Here is a 13185-nt window from a genome sequence, read left to right as displayed (position 1 = left end):
AATAGATGGCTGTGGGTAAATGAATCACTTTGGAAGAGCCCAGTTTCAGTATGAACAAACACTCAGGGAGGAATGGGAAGAGGTAGGTGGGCAGAAAAGTGCACTGTATGGGACTGGTTAAACAATCAGCACAAAGATTTGTTCAGAATATGGAGTGCCTTTGGAAAAGGTCATTTTACACTAGCTCTGATGCTCCTTGGCTCAGCAATTGAAAGCACTCTGCAGAGCTGGTGGAAAAGTGGAGAGCTGAAATCCTATGGATGAATGAAAGAACATTTACTGACCTACAGCTTGCTGGTATCTCTTTGTTCCATAACAGCAGCGATAAGATGTAGGAAAAAGGAAGATTTTATCAACAGAGAGACCAGGCTCATTTATTAAAGAACCAGAGATTCCATCTCAGTAGAGGATGCTGCAAGGGACGCTGACAGAGCAGTGTTGGGAGGGAACGAATAAAATGTTCCCATCAGACAGCAAGCAGGCACAGGAGGGTGTGTAGGAATGACCAGAAAAGAGCTGGGAGAGGATTCAATCCTCCCCCTTTCTGAGCTCTCTCAAACCTCTCTGAGACCTCTTCTTTTCTCACAGCTGGAAGGTGCAAGTGTGTTTTTTCAGGAAATATCCTCTGGCAAACTCACAGAGCACCTCCCAGGTACTTCTGAATAACACAGGGTGAATTCTTTCATCCTCCAACCCACAGTCTTACCTCACCTAAAAGTCTCTTAATGAATTGAGCATGCAGGTGAGAAACTGCAGCCAAGCTCAGCCTTGCCTGTGGCCTGCAGTCCTTCCACTCTATTTCTACCTTTATGGAAACAAACAGGTTTCTGCAGGCTCAGGAGGGGTGAAGACACAAGTGTCAGCTGCTGCCCACGAGCAGATTCTCACCCTCCTGTACACCTGAAAACAGTTTACACTGAGGAGCAGTTCAGCTTGGATTTACCACAGGTGCTGCAGTGATGTGACATGTAGGAATTCATCCCTCAGCTCACTCTGCAGCAATTCCTCAGGCATCCCCCAACACAGCAGTAACCTTTAGTGTATAATGTGCAGCTCATGCCTCAGGGATGGTATTTGTACAGTGATTTCATGATACACAACATAATCAGAAGCAAAGGAAGACTCTTGTACAGAGCTCCCTGGGAGCCTCAAACCCTTTGGATCCTGGCTGTCAAACACAATTGTGCTGGAGCTCTCTTGCTGCACAGGAGTTGTATCACCACAATTACAAGTTTTAAATAATCCATTGTGAGCTCTGACTTTCAGTTAAGCAAAGCCTCACCACTCACAGCTGAATTCACAAGGAAAATCACCTGTTTATTTCCAGGACTGAGACAAACAGGGTCTATCTCAAGTGCACAGAGAGATTTGCCTGAAGTGTTTGTGTGTGTGTGTCTGTGTGTGCACACAAACGAGGTGCCATTTCTTGCATACATAATTGAGTGTGTTTTTATTTTTGCAGCAGCAAGATGGCAAGGTGGGTTTGTCAGCATCAGCAGGACAGTCAGGTCCCCACCTGTCTGCTTCCAAATTGAAGAATGCCTATCAAAGGCATTTTTGCCTGGGCATCAATTATCTCCACCTCCCCCTGAAGCCTACACAACCCTAAATTGGCTCTGCCTGCTGAACAGCAATGGGCAGGAAAAGGAGGGAATCCATTGGAGCTGAGGGGCTCAGCACTGTGCAGGTGAGGAAATGTGGCTCCAGAACATCAGACAGCTCAGGCCAGGAAGTTTGGCTGTCCAGGCTCCCTTTACTGCAAGGCAGGGGGTGAGGATTCTCCAAACAGCAATTCCAGCAGTCAGTAAACAAGGCAAGGAGCTACTTAAGGTAACAAAGAAGGTAACAGGAAAGAGTCTTAAATTCTTCCTTTTTTTCAAGGTTTGCAAAACTTATTCAAGCCTGCAATGGAAAAGTAAATTCAAAGTGCTCAAGTCTCATAGTAAAGAGAACCTTAAGAATCAGGTCTTTCAAAAAAGCAAAAAAGGGAATAAAACATCAAACTCTGACCTTTTAAGTGAGGCTCCTTCCATTGTAGGCATAATTCCCTGATATTTATTTTCCTGAATATTTTCCTCATACACAAAGAGAATGAAGAGCAAAAACGGGCTCACGCGAGGAGTCTATTTTGACAATGTCAACCATGTTACAGTTCCACAGACTGACTCAGGGATATTGATTTCAGTCTATTTATACATCTGCCTCAAGTGTTTCCAACAAGGTAATTTGCCATGAGACATCAGCTGAAGCAAATTAGGTTTCATGTTGAAAGTCCCCTTGCTGTCTATAGATCTAACAAGCAAACCCATGTCATAAAAAAGAGGGCAAGTGTTGGGTTTGAGTAAATATATATCTATTTTTTAAACTTCAGTGGGTTATTATCCACACCTATGAGCATCACCTGGTGGTTCTTATGCCTAGAGGGTTTACAGGATAAAGCTGTATGTCAGGTGTTACCAGAACTGTTAACAGATACATGCTTTGTATCTGGCTGGACTGAGGCTTATGCTTCCAAACCTGAGGAAATTTAAATCAAAATTTTGCAAACCAGAGAAAATCTCTGTGTTTGCACTTAAAAGGACAGTAGCTGCAGTTAACCAAATTTTTTCCCAATGCTTTTATTGGTCCAGTCCCTGCACTAGAATATTACATGATGTACGTACCTGAGGGTGTTGGTAATATTGCAAGGGCATCTCTTGTTGCATTTGAGGCCATAGAACCCTTCAGGACACATTCTTTCCTGGCAGTGGATGCCTTTGAAGCCAGGGTCACAGATGCAGGCCCCGTTGACGTGGTAGCACTTGGCCCCGTTCTGGCAGGCGCAGGTCTGCGCGCACTGGAAGCCGTAGGTGCCGATGGGACACTCCTCCTGGCACCTGCCATGGCATGGGACATGGGACCCAGTTACATCCACAATCTCAGCAGGACATTGCTTTTCCACTGGAACCTCCTTGTTCATGAATTAAATACCAACCAGAGCAATAATTGCTCATTTATTGAAGTAGCACACGGGACTGATGGTATCACCGGAGTGATGGGATATCTTGGGCGTGCAAATTGCTGCTGAGAGAAGCTGCATTCACCCATGCCCAATTATACCCTGCCAAATTTGCATTAATTCATATTACCTTCATTCACAAAATGCATTCTTCTTTCCTGGACCTTGACAACTGTGTTCATCAATCGTAAGAAACTGATAGGCAATAAAATATTTTACTGTAAAGCCCCTCACCTGCTTGACTTTTCTTTATCACAGGAGGGCTGTGCACCTCCCTTGAAAGCACATAGCCCTGTCAGTGATGAGGAGGGTTAAAAGGGAAAGTGTATTTAGCAATACTGAGCAAAACGTTCTCCAGCAACGTTTTAGTTTTACTTGCCCTCTTTGTTGACATTACATCAGTTTTATACCAACTAGGAGAGAAGAAACCCCCTTGTGTGTGTTCTGAGTAACTAGAAGCTTAAATTTGCTTTTCTTCTCCTACTCCAGGGTAGCCCAGTAGTACAAAATCTCAAAAAAAATCACTTTCATGCTCCTTAGTGGAGAATCTTCTTAAAAATTGTCAATATTTTAATATTTGATGCACATAAAATTGGAACCTGCAAACACTTCACACAGATTGTTTTAAATTGCACCTTCCATGCACTGTTAAAAATATCTCCCTACTTGGATATATTCTGAGATCTGCCAAAAAGTCTGTTTCCTTGTCCTACACAACCAATTTAAGAGTTCAGATTATTTCCTACTTGGAAAAGCTCAGCTAAGGTCCTGAAGAAAGCAACTGATTGTGTGCTTGACATAATTCAGTGGTTTCAGAATTCTGCAGTGAGTCAGTAGCACAGTTTACATGATCCACCGTGAAATACAGATAGGCCTTTTCAGTTAATAAAAACAGAAAAAGAAGCCCAGAAAAGCCCAATTCCCTTATCACATGGATGCCAGGCATTGGAAATTGCCTATCAGCATTAATTTAAGCCTGAGCATTGATTAAAGTGTATACTGTAAACTCGGTGGATGGAGGCAATTGTTAAATGTCTTTCTGCAGGTCATTTCACAGCTGGCAGGTGAGAGTTAATATAATGATCAGTAATAAAAGATTAATGTGTGATGCAAGCCAGGCAAAACTGCAATGAACACAGGCAGTATATAAGAAGGGCATTACTTTTGCAGATTCAGATTATCACGTTTTACTAAAAATAAATGAACACAGCAAAGGGCCTGGCTGATGATTTAATTCCAGCAGGCACCGACGCAGTTGCTGGTTGCAAATCCGAGTTGAGGAGTTCATACGAGACCCAAAGTGAGAGGAGTTTAGGACAAAGAGGGAAAGAGTCTGGAGAGGCACCAGAGAGAGAGAGCCCTGCTGCTCTCAGGGGGTTCAGCTGCAAAGGAAAGAGCCAGCAAAGAATGGGAACAGTGGGGCTGGAACACTCCCAGCAAATGAAATGCAAGGAGGAACAATGAAGCTCCTCATGTCCCCACTGCTGCACAGACCCCGAGTGAGCAGGAGAGCTCTGAGCTCCACGGGGTGAATTCTTAGTCAATAGTGCACTGTATCATTCTATATTTATAGAAGATGAAGCATTACCTAGCAGGGAGAAAAGCATCTGGAAATGAAATATTGACGACCCAATCCATTTACATAATTAGCCTTTTTCTACTAACGATTTAACCAACTTATTTATTTGGAAATCAAGCAGCTACCACTAATGAATTTTATACAAAGAATACTAATAATGACTCCTCTGGAACATGAGAATAATCACAGCAGGAATTAGCTTTCTACTTAAACATCTTTCCTTTGCAACATATCAATCTAATGTGTCCATAGCACCATTAACAACCAGATACATTGTTCAATTAAATTACAAAATGAGCTGCTAAGCCCTAGTTATGTTTCTTGTTTAATTTACATTGCTTTCCGCCTATCTGGGGAGATTCGTATTATAATATCACTGAACTTTAATATGTACCATAATTATTTGGGTTGGGATAGGATAATATGGCTGTCACCTGTAGAATTAATGGAAGCAATTTCACAAAATATTAAACAGAAGACAGCATGCTTAACAGATGAACTTAGTGCATGCTCCTACATTTTCCCCCACAGTTTTCCTTTTTTAAGGAATAATGCTGCAAAGTTTTTTAGGCTGTCCTCTTTGTTTTGAAACAATGATCACGTTCATGTAGAACAGACAAATATGAAAAGCCATCCAAAATTCACTAACCTGGAGATAAGAGACACAAGTACAAACACAACAACAGGAGAGTAAATCTGCCCATATAGTTCTAATAAATGTGAGACTTATGCTGTTAAGATTCAATCTTTCGATTTAAGGGCAATATGGAAAACAAAGCTAAACCAGCATGTTCACTTTTCCTGTGAGCCACTCAATTCTGAAGCACTCCATTCTCAGCTTCTAACTGTGCCTCTGCTATTATTCCTTTCCAGTTTGTAAAACACACATTTCCATGACAGATCCAGTCATTTCAGTGAACACAAAGCATCCTGCAGTTATTAACAGTGCTGCCAATTTCCTAGAGATTTAGTGCAGTGCCACTCTTGGAAAACAGGTAGGGAACAAAAGTGTGGCAATTACACTCACACAGACCTTTATGACCATTTCATCTCCAGAGATATTTATCTAACTGTGTTATTCTGCACATGATGATGAACTGTAGCATTATATAGTACTTATTGACAATTTAAAGATGATAGTCGGTAAAATGTATTTATGTCTTTATTGCTGTTATTCACAGTATCTGTCATTATTAAGACTTTTTTTCAATGCCTTGTAAAATGTTAAAGCAGGCAGTGTTTTGTTGTTCAGCAGATTCTCCTGCTCTCCTTTTTGCTGTGACACTGCAACAGCTGCAGATGCAGAGTGTAAAACAAACTCTGAGCTAAACTGGAGCTGCCTGGTCTGTCCCATTGTCCCTGTGGTGTGAACACAAACCCAAGGAAAGCCATTCAGACTCTTTAAAGACCTCGTCCCTCAGTGAAATCAGTGGGCCCCCAGGCAGGCGAGGCAGGTGTGTGCCCAGAACAAACCAGTCCAGCCAGTACAAACCAGGGCTGCCCAGCCCAAGAGAGCAGCAGAACTGCAGCTGGACACAACAGGCCTGAGGTGTCCCCTCCCTTATGGAAGGGGGATTAAAGGCTGAGAGATGAACATGTTCTAACCTTCCAGGAACCTGTTGGAAAGGTGGGAATTTCTAGGCTAATCCAGTTTTACCCTGCTGCAGCAGAGCTTTCCTAACTGCCTGTTTACCTTTTCAATCCTGCTCTCATTCATCCTCTCACACACCTGCATTTCTGCTCTCCTGCCTCTCCTCTCAGTGTCTTTTACTTCCCTGCTCTGGGATTGAGGGGAAGGTGAGCCATTCCCAAGGGTTTGCTTGAATGCAGGTCCAGAGTGTGACCTTCCCTCGCTTCTTTTCCACTTCTCCCAGCTGATTCTGCCTTATCTTTTTACTGTCTCCCTTCCCAAGTCATGTCTCTCTTTGGAGTCCAAATCTCTCTCCCTTTTCTCCAAGTACAGATCTCTTGAGTCCACACTCCTTTTGCTCAAGGACAACACCTGTGAGCTCCTGCCATGTCTTCCCTGAGGTGCCTCCTCTGCCCTGAGTTGCCTTCTCCAAGGGCAATCAGCAGTAAAATCCTCTTCCCATCTCCTTTCCTCATCCCCAAAAGGGATGCAAGCTGCAGGCTGGGAGCTCCCAACAGCTCCAGCGCTTGATTGGATTGATCCATCTACAGCCAGGAATCCACCAGGGTGTGCAACAACCAAATGAGGAGAGAAGAGAGGCTCTGTCAGCCTCCCCCAGCATGGCCAGCACTGGGAGCAGCTCGGGATTCAAGTGTGGTCCCCACTATAAAGGCCCAGGCTGCACAGCTGCCTCCTTCAGTGAAAAAGTCTCCACAAAGAGAGAAAGAGAAACAGGAATTATATGGTACCACATGTCTGGAAACAGTCTCCAGATGGAGAATGGGGAGGAGAGGCACACTGATGACTTCTCCTCTAAATTACTTGGAAATAATTAGTATTTCCTCCATATTCAACCCCATGCAAATCCTGACATAAACTTCAGAACCCTCTCCAATTATAACTGTCCATAAAATGGAAACAGAGAAGCTCCACGTGTAATGGAAAGGAGCAGCCTTCTGACCCTCCCACAGGGCTGAGGGTTGGATGTTTGTGCTACCGACCTGCTGATTAGTCAGTGAGGGCAGAGATGAGAAATTCCAATGAGCTTTGTTGCATAAAAATATAATTGTAGCATATGTCAGTATAGAGCTAATAAAAAAGGGCATATAGAGGAGAAAGTGCTTTAGAACAACACCCACTGGTGAGCTGTGCATCTCTGCAAAGCCTGGTGCCACAGGTCCCATGACACGTGCTCCTGAGAGCTGCTTTAACTGCACTTTGTTAGGCAGGATTAGCTGCAGGCTAAGCCAGCACGTGCTGCAATCCCTCATTGACTTTGCTGTGTAGTCATTTTGCTGAATCCATGACACCTTGGTAAAACAATATTATCATCTGCTCTGATCGATTCATGGGTGAAGGCTCTCGTTTATAAATTTTGAGGATTTATCACCTTTTGCTGGTGGCTGAGATGGATCAGTGCTACAGCAGCACAGAAGAATGAAGGAGACATTAAACTGCAGCATTGCTTACTCTTGAGGATATTAATTTGTATAAAGATAGTTCATTTACATATCTTGTAAACATGTAATGCTCTCTATTAAATTTATCACTGTAAATATCTAAATTAAATTTAATCCATTAAATTTTAAAAGTTATATTAAAAACCCCTGTAAATGGAGAGCATTGCCAATAAAAAGTAATAACATTGCCTCATTTATATTGCTTGAAGTGCTTCAGAAGGATGAACCTAATTGGAGCAATAGAAACATAACACCATTTTTCAGGGAGGGAGATTGTCCTAGAAGGGATATAAATATTGGCAGTCTGTGGTTTAAATGAAAGGCTTTGGGGGTTGATTTTTACCTGTCTCCTATATAGCCAGCTGTACAGAGGCATTTTCCTGTCACGGGGTCACAGTGTCCTCCATTGTGGCATGGACAGTCCTGGCTGCAGTTAATTCCAAAGGTTCCAGGAGGACAAGGCTGTGCACACACCAGCCCCTGGTAAGGTTGCAGAAAGAGCAATATTTCAGTCAACATTCATAATGCAATGAATTTCTCTATGCAGCTTGGAATTTTATTGTCCTTCTTGCTAAAACTAGATGTAAGTGTAGTAGCAATATTTTATCTGCATAAGATGTGCTAAAGACAGTCTGAAAACTCTGCTACCACAGTAAATGCCTGCCTGGCCTGACTCCAGAAGGGATTTTTCTCACCACTGCACACTCATGGATAATTCTCTTCCTTGGATCTCCCCTACAAACTGCAGCTGGGCTTGCACTGCCCCTTGAACAGCCACGTGAAGATGTGGGAGAAGTTAAAGGCAACCAGAGAAGTCTACAAAAGTCCTTGTGTGCTCCTGGGGTTTTTGAAAAGCTGTTGGCCACCTGCTGCACAGAGAAGGTTTGGGAAGGAGGGGATTGTTGGGAAGGTTGCACTGGGAGGGTGTAGCTGTGCTGGTTTTGATGCTCTGTGATGTCAGGCTCATTCATCCAACCCAACGGGAGGCTGGAGATTCCCCTACTGCCCTTCACACCCTTCTCACTGCTCCCTCTGCTCTCTCCAGCCACACATCCATCTCTCAGATGGATGGATCTGCCAAAGCTTTGGGAAAGCCATGGAGGGGCAGGATGGGAATGAGGATTAGGACAGCTGCAGAAAGCCCCCAGTGATGGCACGGAAGCAACGTGAGTCTCCACATCAGCACTGCAGCAGCCTTCTGGCGCCAGAAGAAGGAATTTTGCAGTGGAATATCTACCTAATCTCTAAACAGTGACAGGATGCAGCATCCAGCATCCTCCCAGATCCTTATCCCCAGCCCTGGAGCCACATCTCACCCCTGACCTGCCTCAACTCCACATCCTGTTTTATGGTCCCAGTCCTCTGCTTTCCTCCCTCTTTATTCCAGTCTATTCCAAATCCCTGTTGCAGCCTCCCTTTTAATCCTCTCCTCCACCCAGACCCAAATGCTCATCTTTGAGATGATTCCTCCTTCCCCTCCCTGCTTAACCAGCCCTGGGAGTGAAGCAAAGCCAGACTGTCCCTGCTGTGCCCCTGGCACTGCTCACAAGTGAAGCAGCTCCCAGGTAATCCCTGCTCCAGCTGCTCAGCCCCAAGGCAGGGAATGCTCACCCTTGTGTGTGGTCATGTCTTTGGAGAATTCACGTGCCAGTCTCAGGTGGTTTCCCCTCAGGTATCCCATAATGTCCCTGCCAAGTATCAAGCCTTACAAGGATTTCCCCAGACTTTCTTAGAAGTTGTATGAATGTTTTTCTCCCTGTGAGCAAATATAAAGCCTGAGGCTGGCATCCAACCGAGGAACTTCAGCCAAAACAAGTCTGGCAGTGCTGGGATCTGAAGTTGTGGTCCTATAATGGAAAATGTTTGGCATCTGCAGCAAGTGGTGCTGCTGCCAGTGCCACCACAGTGCCCAGTGTGAGACAGAAACAGTGTCTGGCCACAGGATTATTTGGGTTTAATTTCTCTGTTTCCCTAACCAAGCCCTGGGGCCTTTGGGTTTTGAACAAAGCACGTATCAGACACAGCTTATTCAAAATATAAACCAGGAATATAATGGCTGCTTTCACTCCTCGGGGCTTGGGAAGTTTAGCTGTATCAACAGCCCCAAAGTGAAGAGGCTGCTCTTCAATGTCACCATAAAACAGATACTTTGAGCCTTTCCCAACCAGGGCTGTGTGGCTCCTTGGCTGTAAAACTGACAGGTTGGCCTCTGTTCAAGAACTTTCGGATTACAGTGTTAAAAACGGGTGTCTCTGGACTTGAGTAATACACAACACTATATATCTGAAAACCTAAGTGTCCATTTGTCTTGATAATAAATACTTTCTCCCTTCATGTCTCAAAAGGAACAGGATTTCTATCAACAAATGATGAGAAAGCAATACTCTGGAATGCATCCCCCCGAGCCAAAAGAATCTTTAGCTGTACTTTTTGCATTAATATGTACTAAGGGAATTCAAAACATCCCTCTCTAGAGGATCAAATGTCAGACCAACATTTCCTGCTGCTTATACATCTAATCAGCAAAGTTCACCCCATCAGCACCTTTTTTAAGACCCTGATCTCATCAGCTTCTGCTTTTGACATTGTTTTCTGTATTTTGTAGGACAGAAAAGATATTTTTTCTCCTTCATTTACTCAGACACCCCCATGTTTAAAATCCACAACAGAAAGAAAAATAGACAAAAATACAAATGATGCTTCACAATGCCCAGAATCAGTAGCAGAGAAGTGATGAGCAGAATGTGCTGTATTACCACAGCACCACCATGCCTTGGGAAGGGGGTCTGGGGCCAAACAGGGGGTGTTGCCAGTGACAAATGTTCTGTCATGTCAGGAAATATTGCTGCTTTCCTGAGCACAGAGATCTAGTCCTTCAAAAGGGCTTCTGAGAAGCATTGTAAATGCTAAATTAACTTCTCTCCTCACTTCCTGAGAGTGCTTGGAGAATTTAATATTGCAAGTGAGAAAGATGTATAGAATTAAACCTGTAAATTGTTAATGAGGCCCTAAAGCAGCCACCCACTAAACTCCACAGCCACAAAGGCACAGAAGTGGGAAAAGCCCAACATTGTGGGGTGCTGGAAGCCACGTTCTGTTGACTGTTCACAAGAGAGGCTGTTGGCCACCGTCCTCCTGGTGAAGAACCCATGGGGCAGTAAAATCCCCCAGGACACTGTCCATGGAACTTGTGCTGCTGAGAGATTCAGCACTGGTGGGAGGAAAGACATTACAAGTCATAAAAGAACCGGGCTTTGAAGATGGCAGATCCAAGGAGGAACCTCAGAACCCCAGAACTTCCTCCTTTTAAAGTCAATCCTTCCCTTCCCCATCCCACCAAACCCCAAGGGAGCTGAGCTCCTGTTAATAAGCCAACCTAGGAAAGGATAAAAGTTGCAGCTCATCCAGCAGCAGTAAAGTCCAAGTGGATTTGCACTTGTATAAATCTAGGGAGAATTCTCTCCTTCCAAAATGATGGTATATTCAATATATATGTGCAGTCTCAAGCCTCAAAATCAGCAAGTAAAATTCCTGGTGTCACAGAAATCCGTGGTGTGAAATAAAATGAATGCTGTCTAGCAATCCCATCTCGCCTGCTCCTTTACAGCCCCCTCATGTCTCACTTCCCAAACCATTCCAACCACCAAGAGTTAAAAATATAGCATGAAAACACACTTGTTATCACTCTCTGTACACTGAATTACCAGCTTTTCATTAAAACCCTGGAGAGACCCTTTAAACTTAAAATCTCAACATTTACAAGCTGAGTGCTTTTACTTATAATTTCAGTTTCTTTCTGCAGAATACTTGAGCTTTCTCTTCAATTTTCAGTTATGCTTGTTTCAAACATCAATTGTTAACTCTAGGGTTCCTCCAGGGACAGTGCAGCCAACAATACAGTTTTCAGAAAAGTCTCTCTGGGCTCCTAAAAATGCATAAAAGAACTCCAGGCTGTAAGGAATTGAGCAGGACTGGGCCAGAATACAACCACAGCTGCTGTGCAGTGCTCTGGTTCTTCTTAGGGTCTGTGCTGCATCCTAAAAGACATCTAAAAATTTCTGTTCTATTCTCATATTCTTATTTGTTTAGTGATGTTTTAACTTTGAAAAACAGGAGAAAACTCCTGATAAAATACAAGTAAGGAAGAATACAGAAAAACAACTCAGATCTTGAAATCTTGGCATGCAGGAGGAGAGATGAAAAAAGTAATATTTTTATGTGAATCACTTTATTGATCACTTCTTAGAGGGGTAGTGCCAGAACGGACTGATAGGCCCTCAAAAAGATGTGAATTGCTTTCCTAATGCTCCAGCACTCAAGGAAAGAACCTTTTCTTTGCCACCACTGATTGCCAGGTGAGGGCAAGGGGCCGTATTCATACTTCTGACAAGTTTTGCCTTTGTCATTTTTAATGGAATAACCTCATCACCACCCTTGCCACAATGGGTGGTGTTAGAGAGATTCCAGCTCTCCAGTTAGAGATATTTTCCACCAAAAACGAAGAACAGCAACGTTCTCCCACAGAACATTGTTGCTGATGTACAGCAGCATCTCAGAGCTGGTACTTCTGAACTCAAAGCAGTTGATGTATAAATGGAAAGGAACGTAAACCTCTCTCAGCTTTTGTATGTTTGAACAGGTAGAGGGTCCCCATCAAAATTCACCGTTGTGTGATGATCTGCAGGGCCTTCCATGTAGAAATAAAAAGTTCAGAGTTCTTGCATGCTTTAATATCCAGCAACTTTGCCAGGAGACTCATTGTCAGATACAGGAAAAATGCCAGGAAGTTTAGTACAGCTAAATGGGATGAAGGCCTGTGAGACTTGGCACGCCCCAAGAGAGTTCATTATTACATTATTGATAAAGTTGAGGACTTTGAAAATGCTTGGCACTGCTTTCCTGACACAAAAGATTAAAGGTTAGGGCAGCTGTCTCTCTGCAGTGCAAGCCCTGACACAAGCAGATCTCTGGCAATCAATGCCAGTGGTGCCTGGACAAGGACACGACACTGAACTGTGCCCTGGGCTCAGCTCTGCTGCCTGCCTGAGCCTCGGATTCCCCCAGGCTTCCTCCACTCCCTGAAGGGGAACAGGACACTTTGTGCCTCTGACAGTGCTGAGCTGGGCTTTGAGCCTTCTGTCCTGTGTGAGGGCACTGTGTAAGGCTGCAGGGAGAATTCCAAGGAGCTGGAACTCACAGACAACTCTCTTGTCTTGTGGCATGCTGTTGTTTTTAAACTCTGTGATGGCACCTACCAGTCAGAGAATCACAGAACCACTGAGGCTGGAAAAGCCCTCCAAGATGATCAAGTCCAACCATTCCCCCTGCACTGCCAAGCCCACCGCTGACCCCTGTCCCCAGGTGCCACACCCACACCTTTCTGGAACACTTCCAGGGAAGGTGGCAGGTCCCAAAGTGGAGGCCTGTCTGTGCAGCTGCTGTGCACACCCAGCAAATGTGGCTCCAGTTTGGGAATTGTTAGAGCCCGGCTGACACCATCAGCTGAGACAGTGACTGT

At 44.1% G+C, this 13185-nt stretch overlaps 1 protein-coding gene across 9 annotated transcripts in view; it reads right to left on the bottom strand.

Moving 5' to 3' along the window:
• Positions 1-13185, bottom strand: part of MEGF11 (multiple EGF like domains 11) — a 273843-nt gene that overhangs the window by 82398 nt on the left and 178260 nt on the right. For all 9 annotated transcript variants that reach the window (XR_011003600.1, XR_011003601.1, XM_068203530.1 and 6 more), the window contains 2 exons: positions 8011-8147; positions 2664-2876 (listed from right to left, as the gene is read on the bottom strand). Coding sequence is in view for 7 of the 9 variants with exons in the window: in XM_068203530.1 (XP_068059631.1) it covers positions 2664-2876; positions 8011-8147 (350 nt within the window). In the remaining 2 variants the exon portion in view is untranslated. The remainder of the gene's footprint in view (positions 1-2663; positions 2877-8010; positions 8148-13185) is intronic.

This window comes from Anomalospiza imberbis, chromosome 13, assembly GCF_031753505.1.
Source record: "Anomalospiza imberbis isolate Cuckoo-Finch-1a 21T00152 chromosome 13, ASM3175350v1, whole genome shotgun sequence".
NCBI lineage: Eukaryota > Metazoa > Chordata > Aves > Passeriformes > Viduidae > Anomalospiza > Anomalospiza imberbis.
Note: the sequence above shows the minus strand (reverse complement) of the source record. Positions and strands in the feature narration are given on the sequence as shown.